The sequence below is a fragment of the Dermacentor albipictus genome, chromosome 7, assembly GCF_038994185.2.
Source record: "Dermacentor albipictus isolate Rhodes 1998 colony chromosome 7, USDA_Dalb.pri_finalv2, whole genome shotgun sequence".
NCBI lineage: Eukaryota > Metazoa > Arthropoda > Arachnida > Ixodida > Ixodidae > Dermacentor > Dermacentor albipictus.
This window is the reverse complement of record NC_091827.1, coordinates 83,222,351-83,242,541: the sequence shown is the minus strand read 5'-3', so window position 1 is coordinate 83,242,541 and position 20,191 is coordinate 83,222,351. Positions and strand designations below refer to the sequence as shown.

Sequence of the window (20,191 nt, the reverse complement as noted above, 5' to 3'; positions counted from 1 at the left end):
TGCAGTGACCAGGGCTTTTCAGCTGCTCCTGCATTTCTTTCGCTATTTTCCGGAGTTCAACAGCCTTATGTCGTCGTCAATGAAGAAGAGTACCGAGGGCAGCCAGCTGAGCAACCCCGCTGTCGCTGCTCGCCCACGACAGGAGGACAACCTGCCCACCACAGCTGCCAACACCACGGCCATTACGCGCCACACGGCAAGGTCCAAGAGCACATCTCCAAAGAAAATTGGCGCCACCACTAGCCGCAAGATAAGACGCCACCATCGCAAGCACAACAAATCCCAGCCCGCATCGTCGCAGGGCTCAATTTCGTGCCCTTCCGTGATGCCAGCCTCAGTGACCAACGTGGCGACGTGCCAGGCGACGACCCCAGTCATCGTGGTCAGTAAGCCGTACTCGCCTAATAAAGGCTTTCCCCAGTACCGCTATGCATAGCGCTATATTGCCCACTGTAGCGTAGGCGTTGCGGAAATTATCGTCCACGTCGAAACAAATTCTCACAGCAAAGGAATTATTATTATTATTATTATTATTATTATTATTATTATTATTATTATTATTACAGCTGCTGTTGTTTAAAACATCGAGCACTACATCACCGTTAAGTGTAGCATGCGCAGGAAGCTAATGCTATTCTTTTTCACCTTCATCCCTCCGCACTATGCTCTTATTTCCTCGTTCACTATTATTCGTGCGTTACTGATGATATTGTAACAAATTCGCTTTTCAGCATGAGGAGGCCCAGACAGCGGGCCAACCAGACGTACCACCCTGCACTGTGGAAGGTAAAGGAGCGTCTGCCCCCGAGATTCAACGAAAGCCGGTTGAAGTGGGACCAGCGCCAACGACGAGCTCCAAGGCGCTGACAGACTATGCGTTGACTGCTGCTCCAGGGCAGCCACGACCACAGAAGCAGGCGCATTCCCAAGTCGCCGATGTCTACGAGGCACTTGGGACGCTGGCTCTTTCTCCGCAGAAGAAATCCCCACGGCACGGTTCGCTGTATCCCTTCCCCAAGTTGCGGAACGTTCGCGCTGATCCATCATCTTCCGAGGTGAGTCGCACTGCTGAACACGTACAGCAGGCAGGAGAGTAAAAACCGAGTTTCTAGTCTCACTCAAGCTTTAGTTACTTGCGCTGTAGCGGCATAGAATCGCTGGGTGCACGCTGGGTGTACCTTGCAGCTGTGCTTTTCAGCGAAGCTATTTTTACGGCTTGAAGAGCTCGAAAACTTAATGCAGACAAAAGACGCGCAAGTACAGTTTCGACAATGTCGCAGTCTGTCTGTCTGTCTGAAAAACATTTATTTACATAAGTTTTGCAGCAACACTAGGAGGGCTCCCCCTTACGGGAGCCCATTGGCGTCGGCCACCGCCCGGGCCCGCTCGACCAAGGCCCGTTGGGCCGTGAGGTCGGAGCAGCCGAGCAAAGCTGCCTCCCAGTCCTCACGGGAAGGGTTGGTTGGGGGGGGGGGTAGATTTGGGGTATTTTGACATGTCCACAGCATGTGGAAAATCTCTGAGGACTTTTCCCCACAGTGCGGGCACTCCCCTGTGCAAGCGGGGTCAAAGTATTTTAGGGCTGCCGGGCACAGCAGGGTTTTGGTATAGAGGCGAAGGAGAAGGCGGTCCTCCGCCTTTGTGAGGCCCTTACAGGGCTTGGGATAGATGGCATGGCCAGATTCGTAGAGTTGAACGATCTCTTTGAAAGTATAGGCGGGATTGGGTTCGGGGTCCGGATCGGTGGGGGATGAAGGTGATGCCCCGAAAGTGAGCGCGTGGGCGACGGCATCGGCCGTCTCGTTTCCTTCGAGGCGCGTGTGAGCGGGAGTCCAGATAATCATACTGTGCGAGGGGGCACCGAGATAGTCGCTGTGTTGCAAAATTTTGTAGGGAAGGTATGGTATGTGCCCCTGATCAATATTGCGGCAAGCACCCCTCGAGTCGGTGATGATGACCCGCGAATGTTGATCTGCGGCGGCTAGCGCGATGGCAACCACCTCCGCGTGTTTATTGGTGTGTGTACGGAAAGTGAGTCCGTTTACTGCCGTGTTTTTGTGGACCACTGCAGCCGTGTACCGACCCCCATGGTACCGGCCGGAGGCGTCCACGTTGAAGACTCCGTGTTTGTGTCCGTAGTGGCGAGCCAAGGCTTCCGCCCGCGCGAGGCGTCTGCCACTATGGTCCTCTCGTGTCATGTTGACCGGAAGAGGGCGCACGTGCAGGGCGTACCTCCACTGTGATGGGATATGCACGTGCTCTTCCGTATGTATTGAATGATAGATGTGTAGTCGGGCAAGGAGGCGGCGACCCGACGGCGTTTTAGAGAGTCTCGTGTACTGGTTCATCAAGTGTGCCTCTCGCAGCTCCATAAAGGTGTTCACCATCCCCATGCCCAGGAGGCGCAGGTTGGGGGTACTGACCGGGAGGTCGAGGGCACGCTTGTACATTTTACGGAGAACGACTTCGAGTGCATTCTCGTAAAATTTGCGTAGGTGGAGGGATGGAGCCGAGTAAAGGACTCGACTGGTTAAAAAAAAATGGCTGTGGCTTAGCTAAGGTTAAGCCCAGGATGCGAAGCATACTAGCCTTTATTTTAACGCGACAGCGTTAAGGAGCTCGTGTCGCAGGAAAGCCAGTGTCATCGGCGTCGCCTCAGGCGTGCGGCGCTTGCTCAGGCGCACATTTCGTTGTCGCGCCGAACGCTGCGTTGCTCGACGCTCGCCGCGTCCGATGCGGGGGGTGATGCCGTGAGCGACGGCGCGAGTTGGAGCCCCCGTTTCTCCTCTGTCGTGACGTCACGGTGTCACGTGGTATTGAAGGCGACACCGCCGCGCCTGAGGAGCTGGGTTGAGCTCTAGTAATATGCTTCGCATAAAATGCATGCGCCAGCCGCAAGCCGTCTTTGCATCGTAACCCCCCGCGCTTGTTCGAAACCCGGCGGACCATCCGGCCCGCCTGGTCCCCCACCTTACGCAATTTGGCCAATGTTGTGTCGGCTTTTCGATTTTTGTGGATAAAGAGCCCCATACTCGGATCGCGTCGTGTTCGGGTATGGGTCCACTGTTAAGGGAGAAGTCGATTTTGGTGGTGCACTTTGGTGAGAGGCGTATGTGCACAAATTCAGATTTGGACGGGCAGCACTGTAGGCCACATCGACGGGCACAGTTGTCTACGATGTCCGCCGCTTGCTGCAGGTTGGCCTCCATTTCTCCTACCAAGCCGTGTTTAGCCCAAATGGTGATGTCGTCGGCATACATCGCGTGCTGGATGCCGTCGACCCTCGCCAGCTGAGCGGGAAGTCTCATCATTGCCAAATTGAATAAGAGCGGCGACAGGACCGCTCCCTGCGGGGTCCCTCGCGTGCCTAATTGGTATGGGCCGTGTTCCCTGTCCTGAATCCGAATGTATGATTGTCGGTCAGTGAAAAATTGCCTAATGTGGTTAAAGGTGTATCGGCCGCAATCTGTTTGGCAAAGATGTGTTAGGATAATTTCGTGGGTCACATTGTCAAAGGCCCCCTTCAAATCAAAAGCGAGTGCTACTTTGTCACTGAGGGGATATTCGATCGGGTCGAGAATTTCTCGGTCAAGTTGAAGCAAGACATCCTGTGCGGACCGGTGTGGGCGGAATCCGAACATGGCGTCTGCGAAAACATTTCTGTTCTCCACAAACTCAGACAGCCTGTCGCGCCCCATCGTCACCATTAATTTTCCCACTCAAGAAGTAAGGGAGATGGCGCGGATGTTGTCTGTGTTGAAGGCTTTACCAGCTTTGGGAATGAAGGTGACCAGAGCGGTCTTCAAATAAATTGGGAGGGGCGTTTCCCCGATCCAAATGGAGTTCATGTAAGCGAGGAGTGTGGAGTAGGCAGAGTCGGGAAGGATGGCAAGTAATTTGACTGTAATTTTGTCAAGTCCCGGCGCCGTTCCTCGCTTCATTTTTGCAAGACCCGCCTTCAGGTCGTGTAGCTGGAACGGTTGGTCCATCTCCGCGTTCTCGGAACCTGCATACGAGTACGCGGGCGCTCGGGGGTCCTGCTGAGTAGAGAGGTATTGATCTCGGAGTCTGCATGCCAATTTTTAGTGTCTCCATCGAAGCAGTGCACGGCTCGTTGGAGATATTTTTGTGTTTCTGCTCGAGTTTGGGTGGGGTCGATTAGGGTGCGGAAGAGGCGCGACGTACTCCGGCTGGACATTCGTCGCGCGGCCGTGTTGCATCGGTCCACTCAGTTAGAGTCAGCGAGCTGGGCCGCGTACGCTGCCGCACGTTGGGTGAGCTCAGCGATGCGAATTTTGAGTTTCCGATTGTGTTTTTGCCGGCGCCATCGGCGGACAAGGCTGTGCCGGGCCTCCCAGAGGTGAAGGAGGTGGTTGTCCACCTCCGGGGTCGCCTCTGAGAGTTGAATTTGGGTTTCCGTGGAGCGAAGGGTGGAAACAAATTGCTGGGACCAGACGTGGTACCCTTGCTCCTGAATGGGGGTCGAGTTAGTGTATGTTTGCCGGAATTTGGTCCAATCGGGCAATTTTGCCTGTGCGAAAGGTCTTGCCAGTAGATAGGTGCGAATAGTTGTATTGATAATACAGTGGCAGCTACCGAGGGTTTCTTCGGTGTTGACCCAGTCTACATATTGAATGTTTTTGGTGAGGGTAAAATCCGGACACGTGTCCCGGGTCACGGAGTTACCCACGCGAGTTCGGTGGGCAGGGTCGGTGTGGAGAATAAGGCCCAGCGTGGACATAAGTTCCGCCAGCTTACGTCCACGTTCCTCTTCACGCGCGTATACCCAAAGTGTGCTGGGGGCGTTGAAATCACCACGATCACCAGGGGATCCCTACCCGCAGACATTAAGGCGCGGCTAGAAAGGTCTGCGAAAGTGATGTTGGCTAACTTAGGGGAACAATAAATGTTGAGAATGTGTAGTGGTGGGTCCTATTTTTGTAGCGGAAGTAGGGTCACCATCACGCACGAGAATTCTGTTTTGAGGTCAAGGTCAACGAAGTTGGCCGTGTAATTTTTATGCACGCAGATACAGGAGAGGGGTTCCTGCTCAAACGTGGCGTAATTTGTAAGTGTGGCGCTGCTCCCAGGCTCCTGGAGGGATACCACAGAAGGAAGGTGCTCGACTGTTGTGAGGAAAAATCGTAGGTTGGCCCGCTTAGCGTGGGCCTTAAACCCTCGACAGTTCAACTGCGTAATTAGGATGGGGATGGCCAATTTGGATCGGAGGGATTTCCTGAGCTTAGGGGTGACCGCCATGATCGGTAAGATTGGTAAGGGGTTGCGAAGACGATGTTCCATCGCCAGCACTCACGGGGAGGGGAGCATCCGCCATTCCGGAGAGTGAGCAACTGTCTTCGTCATCGAAATCGAGTTGTCGTCGAAACATTTTGGGGTACCGTCCGGACACGTCTTTAGTTGGGCCGGCTCGCCGGGTGGTGCGAGCGGTTTGCGTGATTGGTTGAGTTTTGAGAGAGGGAATCATCTCTGTCAATTTGGCAATCGCGGCCTTCATGGCCGCGGAAATTTGGGTTTCAAGAGCGCAAATCCGGCTCTACATACGGGCCTCGAAGGCGTTGATCCGGGCCTCGAGAGCGGCTACCACGCTAGGTGCCTCTGCCGGCGCTTCTGTCTCGCTTTCCATTACTTCTACTGCGGGGGTAGAGAGGGGTTGCGTCAATTTTGGTTCCAGTGCTGTAATTTTCTTTAGCAGTAGCAATATCTCATTTCGCGCCTGGAGAGCCGCGATCATGTTTTGTTCGGCGCTGCACACCGCAGGAGGAGTAGAGGGAGGGGAAGAGGAAGCAGCCCAGCATGCGATGCTCACCTGTTTTCCCTTTTTCACGGCGTCGGCCCAGGCCCCGGCCACGCCGTGTGGTGGCGCCGCAGATTGCCTCCCGCCTTCTCCGGCAGGGGGGCTGGCTTGCCGGTCTTGGTGAATTCCCGGTGCAGCGCCTAACCGGGAAGCTCAAGATAGCGGTGTTTTTTCTTCACCGCCGTTTTGGTCTTGCCGCCTTTTTAGGCGGCTATCTTGGAGTGGCGGAACTTTGCAGTGCACTCGCGGGAGTTCGTGGCGTGTCCACCACCGCACACTGAACACTTGGGCACGCATTCGTGAGGGGCTCGCACCCCCTCCACGAGTGGAATCTGTTGCCCGCACAGACCGCAAGTGACCTGTCTCAGGTTTGGGCATGCGTCCATCCTATGGCCGACAGCACCGCACTTGCCGCAAGCAGGGACTGTACGGTAGTAGGGTTGGACGGGCACCACCATGTTGTCATAGTGAACAAAACGCGATTTGTCCTTTCCGGCGAAGGTAACACGCGCTTTCTTCGATGTGCCAAATTTTCTCTCTTCAACAATGGTGCCTGCTCTCCAACGCACCTTTTGCTGAAGTGTCTCCGTCGTGTCCGAGTTGCACACCACGGTGACACCGTGGCAAACTTTTCCGCCATCGTTGTTGACAGAAAAATCCCCAATCACTCGGTCTGCCGTCTCGAGGTCCGGGGTATGGATCAGAATCAAATGTTGTTCTCTCGAAAGGAGAATCGATGCGGTCTCTGCCTGCTCAGACCCGAGGTAAGCCGTGAAAGCTGTCCTGTAGCGATTCTCGGAGAAGGCTTCGTGCAAGGAAATATGCTCACGTGGCTTTACAACGATCACGTAGTCATCCTGGTTGGGTTTTAGTAGCGGGCGAGGCTTCCACTTCGTGAAGACTTTGCCCTTGCTTTCCGCAGCGTGCGAGGCGGGAGGCGGCGTCTTGCCGGCTGGGATGCCGGAGGCCGGTGCGGCGGCGGGTGCCACCATCTTGGCTTTCTCTTGCAAGCGGCGAGCGGCCGCGTTGAGGAGAGCTTGACTTCGAATGTTCGAAGGCATCGCAGAATTGGGCTCCTCCGTCGTTAGAACCGTCGTCCAGGACATCGCGTCCCGGTCGTAGCCACGCTGGGTTAGCGTGGAAACGGCCATGTTGCCTCGGGAAGCAGTCTTCACGCCACCGGGCATCGGCGTCGCCGTCAGGCTGGATGGCGTCGTCTACGTGGCGGGGTAAGAAACTGCCCAAATGTGGCCGAAAACCGGCCCACCTGCATGGTTGAAATCTGCGTCCACTTGCGCTGGGTGACTTGCTTCATCAGATGGTAACAAATTTGGTTGGGTGCCGTGAAGTTATCCGTGGCTCCGGCCGAGAATTGGCGGAACCGATGCGCAGCACGTCTGAAGCGAACGCTCCTGCGTCTGCATTCCCCCATGTCGCAGTGTGGCATGCATTGGAGCCAATGTGAGCCATTAAACGCCGCGTACATGCCTACTCGGGGCTTAATGTAACAAAACCACAGGATTTATTGATAATTAAAGCTGGCCCAGCGCTGCTTGTGGAGGGATAACTACAAACGAAGATTTATTACGCATCGGATTAGTAATAGCGTGAGAGTACGCAGCCCGCCTAGAAAAATAAAGTATGCAGAAGCCCCCATGGAGCTGTCTAACCGTCGTATTCAGAGATGCAGTCTTAACTTGAAGCCCACGCTTGACTTCATTTAAACGACGCCAGTCGTGGACGCACGAAAGGAAACGTAATAAGCGCGTTCACAAAAGGCGTCATTTATATAAAGTCAAGCATGACCTTCAAGTTAAGATGCATTTCTGTATACGGGGTTAAGTCTCCGAAAGCGTATACCTTGTTTCAGTTGGCTCAACACAAGTTTAATTTGGCCCACACCCAAATTTCACTCTGGCCGCCCTCCAAATATGGGTTTGTCCACCCCTAAATTTAAAGTTTGCCCACCCCCAAGTTTAGTTGGCGCATCCCAAATTTCATTTCGCCAACTACCAAACTTCAAGTTGTCCCAACCACAAAGTTCAGTTTCAGCACCACTAAATTACGAGTTGGCTCACCCAGAAATTTATGTTGGCCCACCCCCAAACTTCAACTTGGCCAACCCCTACATTTCTGTTGGCCCAGCGCTACTATACGCTTCCCGAAGCAACCACAATATGTCCCGTAATGTCCCGCGCTGCATGTGTGTATATTGAGTGGGAGTTATTGCCGAATCGTTTTTTTTTTCTTTCTAATTGTTGGGCTCGGGCTTTGCGCCTCCTTTCATGAAATCTTGGGTTGATTTTTTGGAAGATGGGGGAGAGTTGGGGTTTTTCTCTTATCTCCTTCTGTATGGCTTCCTTTCGTTGCTGTAGTATTGTAGTTTGATCGGGTATCCCAGCTGCTAGGAGACCCTACTGTCCGCCTGTGACATGTTTAGGCGTTCTTGTTGTGTAACCATCAACATTGCTTTGTGTTCTTCAAATGTGTGGTGCATCCCGAAAGCGTCGAGTCTCTCCGTGGGAGACGGAAAATGCATATCCTGGGCAGCCTTATGCGCCGTGCATATTAGGACGTCTGCCTGCTCTGTCTCATTACGGTTAAGTTCTTGATAAGGGGTGCTGTAGGTAACTCTGGTTATTGCAAAAGCTTGAACAAGTCTCATTGCATTTGATTCGCTTAGTTGTCTTCCGATCAACTCTTCCTATCATTCTTGCGATTTCTTTGACCGAAGTCTTTAGAGTCTTTAGGGTTTGGTCGGCTCTTATATTGTGTTGTGCCCGCCACCTTAAAATCATCACTTCTTGGGATTTGTAAGCGTGGAATCTCCAAGCTTCAATTCAGCTTTCGAGTATTGATAATTTCCGTGCACTGTAATTCAGCCTGAATTGTAAGGTGCGCATTTCATGCCATTCTCTGTGGCGAAATCGTGCATTACGTTTATCCTTGAAGTATTCGTTCCTATTCGACGCTTGAGCCTTTTGTCGGCCAAAAAGCAATGTCATCGGTCACCTTTTTTCATAATGAAGCCATCGGTATGAAGTGCAAAATGCAGATTTGGGCATTTTTGCAGCCTATGGGCTAGGTTATTCGTCCTTAAGTTGAATAGTAGGGGTGAGAGGATGTCATATTGTTGACAGCCCGCATTTAGCAAGCTGAAGGAGTAGGATCGGCTTTCTTCCTGCGCTGACAGGATAGAAGAACGAGACAGAGGTGGAAAGGAGGCTGTCGCGTGACCGTTCATCGCACGTCTCGCTGGCTGCTCAGCGGTGGCCAGCTGATTGTTACTATGCGGCGGAGGTGAATCCATAGCGGATGCTGGCCCACGAAAAATACACCACAGCCAAGCGTTCCGTCGAACGCTGACGGCGCGGACTCCGGCACTCCAAGGAGAGCAGTAAGTGGACACGTTCGCCCTTAACAGCTGTCACGAAGGGACAATACGAAAGCGAGGGAACGCGCCAAGGCGCAAGCGAGTTGCGGAAATGGGAGTTAAGGAAGGGGCAAGTGTCCCTTGCTCACTCGTTCGTTCGTTCGGGTTATTTGCTAAAACTCCATAATTGTCGATAATTTCCACATAATTTATTTTGTTTTTCACTATCCCTTTCAAGTTTTCGCAATGCGAAATCATCGCATGCTTTACACACTTCTCAAAGGCAAAATGGCACCCACTTCTAGTTAGTGTTAGTGGCTTGATGTCCCGCCTGTCAGCAGTCCCGACAGACTGATATATATATATATATATATATATATGTTCACATTACCACATTGGTCAGAGCAGCTGTTGAACCTCCACATCGCCTATGTTCCTAAGAAGAGAGGCGAGATATGGTGTCAACTCCAATTGTGGGGCGAGGTTCTTGCTGCCCAGTGGGGTCTCCTGCATAAGTTGAGTGTGCCCAGTAAGCTCCACCCAATTGTCGCGTATACCCTCCTGTAGCATGCACGCTGAATCAAGATCCAGGCGTTTGCACTTTACGAAAACGTAAACGGCGACGCGCGATGCCGACACGAACCTCGTTCTCCTCTTCTTTAGTCGCCTTGCTGTGCCACACCATGTGGCAATATTTTCGTCATCCTTCCACTGATGCTGTCGTTCATGCTATCGTTCATGCTGTCATCATTCAATCACAATCATGTCGTCGCTATACTGTATATCGCTGAAAATACTCACCAAGATAAGTTCCAACAGAATCAGAGCAAAACTTGAGTTCTATCAACAGGCTGTCTTCAGGAAGGGATATTCTGCAATGGTTCGCATCCATGTCATCAATCTGGTAATGGAGGAATCTGCGGCGTACGATAAACCTCTCTATAAGCCTTTCATAGATTTTGAAAAGGCATTTGATTCAGGAGAGGCGCCAGCATTCATAGCATCATTGCGTAGTGGAGAACTACAGGAGGCATGTGCGATTATCCAGCGAAATATTTACAAAAATCACACAATCACACAGTTACCTTCATTATCCCCAAAAAAAGCAGTAAGTTATCTATCAAGAAAGGCATCAGGCAAGGATGCACCATCTCCGCAATGCTATTCACTATATCCTTAGAAGTATTCATGCTGTCATACTGGGAAGCCTTAGGGGTGAGTACCAACAGCAAATATCTCAACATCCTTCCGTTTGCAGATGACATTGTGCGGTTCAGCGCCACAAGGAAGGAATTGCAACAAATGATCGAGGAACTTAACCGAGAAAGTTTGGGAGTGAGGTTGAACATTTGTACGCAGAAGGCAACAATACTGTTCCGTAGCCTAGCAAGGGAACAAGAATTCAGGATTGCCAGTCGCCCTCTAGAATATGTACAGGAGTACGTTTAGCTAGATCAATTAGTCAAAGCAGACCCTGATCATGAGTAGAAAATTAACAGAACAGAAATGGGCAGGAGTGTATACTACAGGCATTACGAAATCCTGACTGGGAGATTACCGCTGTCATTGAAAAGAAAAGTGTACAATCTTTGTGTTCTACCGTTGCTAACATACGGGCCAGAAACTTCTAAGTTAACAAAAACAAAGCTTGAGAACAAGTTAAGGACCGCGTAAAAAGCGACGGAACGAAAAATGTTACGCGTACCATTAAAAGACACGAAACCAGCGGCGTGGGTCAGACAGCAAACTGGGATAGCCGATATTCTGGCTGAAATTAAGATAAGGAACTGAAGCTGGGCTGCCCATGCAATGCGTAGGGTAAATAACCGGGTGACCATTAGAGTTACAGAATGGGTGCCGAGAGAAGGGAAGCGCAGCCAAGGACGGCAGAAAACTGGGTGGGACGATGCATTGAGTAAATTTGCAGGCAATTGTAGGAAGTCACAAGCGCAAGACAGGGGTAATTGGAGATCATTGAGAGGAGCTTTCGTACTACTTTACACATAAAAATAGGGTGCTGCTCATGACGACGATAGCCACTGTCATGCATGTCACGCATCGATTGCAATACCGTCGTCGTTATATACGTGGTCACAGTCGTGCCACTGTCGTCATTCCGCCTTCTTCATCCGGTTGTCGTCTCATACTGTCGTGGTAACGCCACCATCATCTTTCCAATGTTCTCTAGCCGTGGTCGTCACGCTGTCATTGTTATAGCACCGTCATCATTTAGGAATTTATTTCATTGTGGTCATGTCGTCGTCATACCGCCTTTGTCCTTTTGTTTGACATCACTCCTTATTCGTCAGTCCCTCATCGTCCCTGTCTTGTCGTCAAGCCATGATGCTCACAGGTGACCATGTCAAGCCAGTGCCATATCGAAGTGGGCCGACAGCGAAGATTGTGTATGTCGCATGTAGCCGAAGCACCAGAAGCTTCACAATGAGTGAGTGAGTGAGTGAATAAACTTTTATTTGGTCCAGCAAAGCGCGATACAACGCGCACCTGGCTAATCCCACGACGGGACTGACAGATCTAGTCTGCCGGACCGATCGCGGGCGCGCTGGACGGCCAGGATTTGATCCTCAAAGACGGGACTTCGCAGGAGGTCGTCCCACTCTTCCTTGTTGAACTTCGGGCGCAGCGACCCGCACTCCCAGAGCATATGAGGCAACGTAGCTACCTCACCACAGGCCACGCAAGAACAATTCGTATAAATCTCTGGATATATGCTATTAAGGGACGCCGGATTTGGGTACGAGTTCGTTTGCAGAAGTCTTAGTGTGACCGCCTGCGGCCTGCTTAACTTGGAGTGAGGCGGGGGGAAAACCCTTCTCTCTAAGTAGAAGAATTTAGTTATTTCATTGTGTGTGAGAGGAGCGTCTCGGTGTCCGGGGAGAGAGTCGCCCGACCCGAGGGCAGCGCGGTCGGTAAAGCCACGCGCAGCCTCGTGGGCAGACTCGTTGAGGTTCAGAGGAACCCCCTCAATCGCCCCGACGTGTGCAGGGAACCAAAGGATCGAGTGCATGGAGGTGTTGCCGTGTTTAGCGCCTTTCAGAATTTGAACTACCTGCCGGGCTACCCGGCCTTTCTGGAATGCCCTGATGGCGGCTTTCGAATCGCTATACACCCTGTCTCTCCGACCGTCTTGCATGGCGAGTGCAATGGGCACTTGCTCGGCCACCTCTGGGTTCGTCGTCCGGACGGAAGCACAGTTGATAACTTTGCCCAGCGTGTCAACGACGGAAACCGCAAAAGCCTTGCCGTCTCGGTATGCAGCTGCGTCCACGAAGCTTGCTGCGATTTTGTCCCTGTTTACTTGCTTTAGCATATTCAATGCTCTTGCCTTGCGACGACCTACGTTGTGAACGGGATGAACGTTGCGGGGCAAAGGGGCGACCACGATCTTCTCCCCTTTTTCTCTGGGGATTTGGGTGTCTTCAGCCAAGTTCTTGGTTGGTGCGAGTCCGATCTCTTCGAGGATACGCCTGCCGGCCGGCGTGGTGGACAGCCGAGTTAGCTGGGCCCGTTCCTGAGCCTCGGCTATCTCTTCCATGGTGTTGTGTATGCCGAGCCGAAGGAGGTCCTCTGTATGCGTTCTGACGGGCAGCCCGAGGGCTCTCTTGAAGAATTTTCTAATGAGGGCATTAAGCTTTTCCCGCTCGGCTCTGAGCCAGTTGTGCATGGCCACCGTGTAGGTGAAGTGACACAGCACAAAGCTTCACAATGACCAACAATGATTTTGAATAAGCGTAACATGAGCAATGCTCTGCGCCGCTACGTTGTTTGAATGCTAATCGCATTACCCTCGACAGTTACCGGGAGATGGGTTCTGGCGTACCTTTCGTTTTGTCTAATACCTGACTAGCCGTATATCACGTGTTGCTGAACATGAGCTTTGTTATCGCAGAATCGGCCTGCCCGTGCGGCTGCTCTCAGAAACTCGAGATGGCCGTTCGACACGAAAGTGGTGGTGGTGATCGTAATGCTGATCATGATCATTCTGGCCTCCACCTTCTTTGTGTACAAGACGCCTAAGCACCAACGTCAGAGCAGCTGTCCAACCGCCGACTGCGAGCACCATCGGTGAGAAAGACAACACTTTGATTTGATTTACATAATAAATTGCACGATATGGGCCGTTCTTAGCGCTCATTTGGTGTTATGCGGAGTCTTTTACAAACGCCAACATTGAAAGCACTTCACAGAGTGAGTCGGGCAACGCGTGTATAAAGGAACCTCAATTATAGAAGCTACCTACGACAGAGGCCATAGTTTTGTTTCTCAGCGCATTGTTGTCACTTTCTGTCTCAGGCGGCTGTGTCAGTAAGAACAGTTTTTCGAATGCTTAGCTGAACATGCGCCGAACCTATAGTGACTTCGCGTGACAACCTTAGACTGCCCCTTTGATTAACAACTGCACATTAGAAGAAAATACACCTGTAACCATTACTGATACCGTCGTGATAAGATAAGGCAAGTTAGCTGAGAGGGAACAGCTGTTTACTCTTCTTGTCTGTCTTCTTGTTCGGTAGTGAAATCGCGTATACCACTCTGGGGTATAGGCCATGAATCGGACGATGAAGAAAACCCTTTTTTTTAATAAATTAGGGGTAAACGATGTAAGTATCTTGCAAATGGCATTTAATGTGTCTACTTCTTTTAAGTTTCTTCTTGTCAGAAGCAGTAATCGTCAACCTCGTCCTCGTCTTCTACTGCTAAGATAACATGGCATTATCTGCTTCCCACAAAAGGATCATCGTCATGGTGTGAAGGGCAAAGTTCAATAACAAGCTAAGGCACGAAATATTCAGTAATGCGCTAAGCAAACGAAAGAATGAAATTAAAAATTGGGCTGAGAGCATCTGGGAGAACCACAAAGTTTGAGGTACCTTAGAAGGGTGGTGGTTTGTACTAGTTGGTTTTCCGTAATTCTAAATGCTGCAGCGCAAAGCAGGACAAAGGTACACTTTGCGCTGAATCATTTATCATTTGAGGTACCACTGAATTGTGGTATCTCGGAGCAGCTGTGTTGCGAACGGTCTGTGACTATCGTGGTCTTCGATAATCATTTAGGAAGCAGTAGCTAGCTGAAAGACTTGGGTGTCACTTGGGTTTCGCAGCGCCCTGTCGAGTAGTCGGTGACAACAACAATACAGCGGTTATCAGCTGTATAAAAGAGAAAGGGGCCGAGTAAATTAAAGCCAAACTACTTTAATGGCGCATGGGAGGGGGGGGGGGTGCAGCATACAGACTGGAAGAAATCGGTTCGTCTCACAGGTTTAAACTTGCGGCGTTAGCAGTTGCGACAAGTTTCGGCGTTCTGCTTGACTGTTTTGGTAAGCTTTACTGAATTCTTTGCTTCATCCACGCCAAGATACACATCAAACCAAAATTTCTAGAAGACTATTAGTCGCGGCATGCACGTCAAAAATTTTCGCGAACTACAGTCGTAGTAACGAGCAAATAAACTGTTTCTTTTGGATGAAAGTTCTGATAGCTGTGGAGGATGTTACGAAGGCAAAAGAAACGGCAAATTGCCTGCGAACGATGGCAGGGGTTGCGCCCTGCGCCCATCCATGTATTCAGTCAGTTCTCACCTCTTTAAGTTGTCGTGTTGCTGTTGACAGAGGTAAGAATATGTAAGGGCGGTCTACTGTCCTTGTCAAGATATTTTGGATTGGTCTCAACGTGTGCGCAGGAAAGGTAGTCGAGGTCAATCTGTTTCTGGCCTTGCGCAAAATAGTGACACCGAGTACCTGCGTCAGAAATCCTGCGCGATGGCCGGAAAGGTCCTTCAAATTTGCGAGTCAGCATAGATAGTTGCTGACGACTCGAAATGAACGTCTTTACAAGTATGACTGGACCTATGTAATGGCGAATACGATCATTCCCTCTTGTATAATTTTTTAGGTGAAGGAAAAGACTGTGGCTAGCATAGGAATAATGCGCGGATCTCCTATTTGAAACTGCACCAGAATGACTACAACGCCAACGATGCTGGCGCCAATGTGCAGTTTTTTATCGGCTTCAACGTCAGTGTCAAAGAATCGGCGTAGTTTGCAGACCGTGTTCGCGTTTGTAAAAAGCGCCAGATGGTGCTCATCCACAAAGATGGCATCATTTTTGACAACACTTTGCAAGAGGTCGGCGGCTTTCGAAAAAAGTTGTACGAAATGTCGGTAATAACGCACAAAGCACAAGAAAGTGGCGTACGTTGTTCTTTGTCTTCGGTATCAAGAACAAGACAACTGCCTTAGTTTTTACTCGGTCAGGGCGAGAGGAGGCGCTGCTCACAAGCTGGCTCTGAACATCGAGTTCCTGATGTAAAAAGTTGCCCTATTCAGCTTTAGGGGGCAGAAAAACCATATTGTTTGAGTACTGAAACGAGGGGCAGCCGAGGCAAGACAAGCCTGTGCCCATCATACGTTGAAAGTTGCTGGAGCAGTAGAGAATTAAAGAAAGACTATGTTTGTAGAAGGGCGTAAGGTGAAATGATCACCGTTTCCACCTCGATTGTGTTCGCCGCCTTCTACTTATTAGTTCTCGCTAGGCAGATCCACGGAAGTGAGGTAATGCGCGTGCCACAGGCGAGCCACAGATCCAATAATGGAACGGCGCCGATTTGCCAGGCAGTTGGTAGGTTCCACTGATGCGAATAGGACGTGTGACGTGGTAGGAATTGTGGCGTGGATGAAAGACGACAGAGAGGGAATAGAGGACGTCACAGTTTCGACATACGATGCACGTCGTCGTCGGACCCCCGTTGATGAATGGCGCGGCGCTTAGTCGCTGGGCCATTCATCACTTGCTTGTGATGAGAGCCTAGATGGGACCTGATGCGGGCCGAGCCGGGCAACAGCGCAACTCTAAACTTGCTAAGTTGAGTCTTGCCTCATATATGCGGATATATTTAGGAAACTTTGAGAACCAATCTTGTGCCGTAGAAGTTTCCACTAAAAACATAATACTTTAATATCAATGGCATCATTCTCAGGAAATCTCGCCATGCAATACCAAGCATATAAGTTCACGCACATATGTTCTCAGTTGTAACCAGACATCTAAGTAAAACAGCGAATACTTCCCTGCCATACAGAGCTCAGCGCTACTGTGGCACCTGCTTATTCGTAGTTGTCTTGGCAATTCATTTGCCGTTTCAAGGATACTTTATAAAGAAGACCAGCCAATAACTGATAAAGTGTTCTTTCATATTCACGCTTCAGGAGGCACACCCTTTCTCTCCTTTTTGGTGAGCTTCCCGCAAAAAAACTGTCAATCGAAAGTAAGCATTCTATCCTGTTCCTCGTTGGTTTTTATCCTGCGTTTATATGTGATGTGACACTGCAATGAGGAGCTAGTTGGCGTGATTCTTCGAGAGCACGTAAGAAGTCTTCATGCGGCCGGTTATGCTTTGAAGGTTTCCTCAGGGCGCCCAACACAATTTCTTTCTAAGCGCTGGCTTGTGACACCAAAAGACAATATTATGCTAAGCTGTATTATTTACTTACACAACTGGAATAGTCAAACTACTACTTTTGCCATGATAAAAGCCTTGATAATCGAGAAACAATCTAGCAAAATTAAAGATAAATAGCGAATGTGTTATAGAGTTCCCGCACTAGCTCACTTAATGTCATAAATTTTCACAGGGTCTTCTGAGGTCTGAGTTATTTTCGGTGAAGGGAGAGTAGCGTACCTTCCGAACGAACGGAAAACCCAATTTGAGCAAGTTTTCATTGCTGTTATTGTGCCAAGACTGCCCTTTTGCGACCAAATGATATCCCTGACATGTCACCCCGAATTACTTCGACCGAGACGTTTTCATTTCTCAGCTTCTCTGTGCCACCTGAGTTACACGGGCGAGACGATGCCTGAGAAGCCCCGAAAAATTTCGGTTATCATTGAATATTACGGCTCTATAATATAAGCTTTAGCCGCAAAGAAAACAAGCGCGATCACAACAACTATGAGAGCCAAAAAGCATGCATATCACCAGACATGCAGGTCGGTGCAAAGGTTGGCTCGGGTAGGCAATACACGAAGCCTTCAAAACATCAGTGCGGCTTCTTGCAATGATAGCATTGTCGTCGCGAACGAATGTCAACGCATCTTCTGTGCTCTGTACGGCGGTAGAAGACTTGTTTCAAGTCATGTTTAAGCGCATAATGACAGGTGCAAGAAGAGCCACGTGACGTTTGCATTTGCGACCACGCTCATCGTTCGGAACATGCATTACCAAGATTAGAGATATAATAGAAACACCAAAAATTCGTTCTTTCCTTTCCTGAAGACCCATAGTTGGGAATTCCGATTTATGCTATTCAATGTGAATCCATGCTGCGTTTGCACCCCAACAAGTTGGTAGCTGAACCAGGCCGAAAATGTCTATGCTCCCTTCAACAAAGCTTGGAGCACACGCACACCACAATCAGACAGACGGGTTGTCAATAATTATTTTCGACCATAGGTCACCATTGTCAACAGAATTCACCCTAACTCGCTCACAAATTATAGCTTAAGGCTCACTCGGTTTTAAGCTTACCAAAATCAGACTCAACCTGGCTCAATGGTACTCATGCTTACGAAGACCAGATTCCGCAGGGCTCACTGAAACTCGGCAGATGCCGAACGTAGCCTTTTTTTTTCCTGCTTGTCCAACCGACGTTGAATCTATCGATGCAGTCACCACCTATATTCATAATGTTAACAGCATAGAAAAAACGAAGAACGAATAAAAAAACACAGAACGAGCGCTGGTCCTAGGTTCTATTCCTGTGTTCTGGTAGAATAATCCATAGAGGTACGCCACATTTAGTGTGGACGCACATCTTTTCTCGTCTTTGCCTCGCAATCCCTTACTGCGCAGCTTCAAGGCATGCATTACGGAACAGAACGATGAAATGCTGTTTGTTGTCAAATGTGGTATGACTGTTGAAAGTTTCCTTGAGCTTTTTTCGTGTTACCTGAGGTCTACTGTTATTGGGTGGGATGACATGGTTTTCATAAAGAGGGCTAGCATTTGTGTCAGATCCAGGGTGGCTCCTGTCCTGAATAGCATTTCTTGAAACAGGTGGATGTGTCATTAAACCGGCGTCTTTCTGAGATAACCACCAAGGCGTTGAGGTATGTTGGTGACTTTCTGGTTTTAATTCACAGAAACGAGGATACCTGGAAAGCCGACGAATTGCTAGATCTTTATAAGGAGCTTGGTCAGGATATGAACTTCACCTCATCATCATCATCATCATCATCATCATTATCAGCCTGGTTACGCCCACTGCAGGGCAAAGGCCTCTCCCATACTTCTCCAACACCCACGCCCATGTACTAATTGTGGCCATGTCGTCCCTGCAAACTTCTTAATCTCATCCGCCCAGCTAACTTTCTGCCGCCCCCTGCTACGCTTCCCTTCCCTTGGAATCCCGTCCGTAACCCTTAATGAATCGGTTATCTTCCCTCCTCATTACATGTCCTGCCCATGCCCATTTCTTTTTCTTGATTTCAACGAAGATGACATTAACTCGCGTTGGTTCCCTCACCCAATCTGCTCTTTTCTTATATCTTAACGTTACACCCCTCATTCTTCTTTCCATAGCTCTTTGCGTCATCCTCAATTTAAGTAGAACCCTTTTTGTAAGCCTCCAGGTTTCTGCCCCGTACGTGAGTACTGGTAAGACACAGCTGTTATAAGCGTTTCTCTTGAGGGATAATGGCAATCTGCTGTTCATGATCTGAGAATGCCTGCCAAACGCACCCCAGCCCATTCTTATTCTTCTAATTATTTCCGTCTCATGATCCGGATCCACCGTCACTACCTGCCCTAAGTAGATGTATTCCCTTACCACTTCCAGTGCCTCGCTACCTATTGCAAATTGCTGTTCTCTTCCGAGACTGTTGAACATTACTTTACTTTTCTGCAGATTAATTTTTAGACCCACTCTTTTGCTTTGCCTCTCCAGGTCACCTCGGACCAAGCCCAAGAGGTAGAACTACAATTCCTAGACCTTAGACAACGTTTTTTAGACGACCATGTCTGCTGCGAATATTTGCCCCACTCTGTGAAGCCCCTGTTGAACTTTAGTCCAGGTCATACCGAAATAAAAGTTAAAAACGCCATTTGAATTTCCTGACTTCGTTCTGTCCTAGTAAAATCATGTGTGCATACAATGGGTGACGCCTTTGCACGTCAGGTAATCAAGCTGGAGGAACGTGGCCTCCTCGGTAGCTTAGTATCGGGCACCTGTGAGTAGTTGATTAAATGGGTGGAAAACTCGAAAAGGCAGCAGGCCGAAGGAAGAAGCAGGAATAATAATGCGGTAGTTGCACTCTACGCACACAGCTTGTCCCACGCCCGCAAGAAAGTTGCAGGGCGTTATTAGGTACAGGTTGTTTTTTCTGCTCCCGGTAAATTGAGCGCAATTTGTCCGGCGGTCGAAAGGCGTCCCACTGGAGCAGCATGCAATTCTACCGGAAGGTAAATAGTGAAGCATGTCAATGAATATGTACCTTGCAGAACCAATGTTGTGTGCTCAATCACGCTCTCGCGTGAGCGATTGTAGATATAGCAAACAGGCCGGTGTGTCATCGTAAGACTTGGGGAGCATGACTTAATGTATGCGCCTTGCCGACAACTAAGCCACTGCTTAAAACAGCCATTTTGTTCAAGCGTAGTGAAGTATCCATTACATTGGTCGTGCACGCAGCCTACATTGAGCGGAAAGCCACCCAGCCTTCAATCGCTCTTTCTCAGCAGTAATTAGTGCACTTAGATCGACATGGTGAGAATATGTACGTTGTAACCACATGTACTGGTTGTCTCCTTCGCTTTGCTGTGCTATGGCCTGCGTCACTTCCTTGGTGTGTGTATTCCTTGGTGTGTGTATCAATAAACTTAGTTGTCAGTCAGCGCTCGTCCTGTGCTCCGTCAATCGTCTGTCGCTTTCGCTTTCGCGCTGTTGCCATTATCACTGCTTACCAACTTGACAGTCTTTCTATTTAGA

At 49.8% G+C, this 20,191-nt stretch overlaps 1 protein-coding gene and 1 pseudogene across 2 annotated transcripts in view; one reads left to right on the top strand and one right to left on the bottom strand.

Annotated features, from left to right (window-relative positions):
• Nucleotides 1-20,191, top strand: part of LOC135908691 (endothelin-converting enzyme-like 1) — a 34,257-nt gene continuing 14,066 nt past the window's right edge. Inside the window, exons 1-4 of one of the 2 annotated variants that reach the window (XM_065440557.2) lie at nucleotides 1-382; nucleotides 732-1,055; nucleotides 13,099-13,274; nucleotides 19,151-19,258. In XM_065440557.2, the coding sequence (XP_065296629.1) occupies nucleotides 68-382; nucleotides 732-1,055; nucleotides 13,099-13,274; nucleotides 19,151-19,178 (843 nt within the window). In that variant the 5' untranslated portion in view covers nucleotides 1-67 and the 3' untranslated portion in view covers nucleotides 19,179-19,258. Of the gene's footprint in view, nucleotides 383-731; nucleotides 1,056-13,098; nucleotides 13,275-19,150; nucleotides 19,259-20,191 lie in introns of those variants that run through there. The other variant, XM_065440551.1, reaches the window with a different exon arrangement.
• Nucleotides 5,956-6,966, bottom strand: LOC135907606 (uncharacterized; annotated as a pseudogene).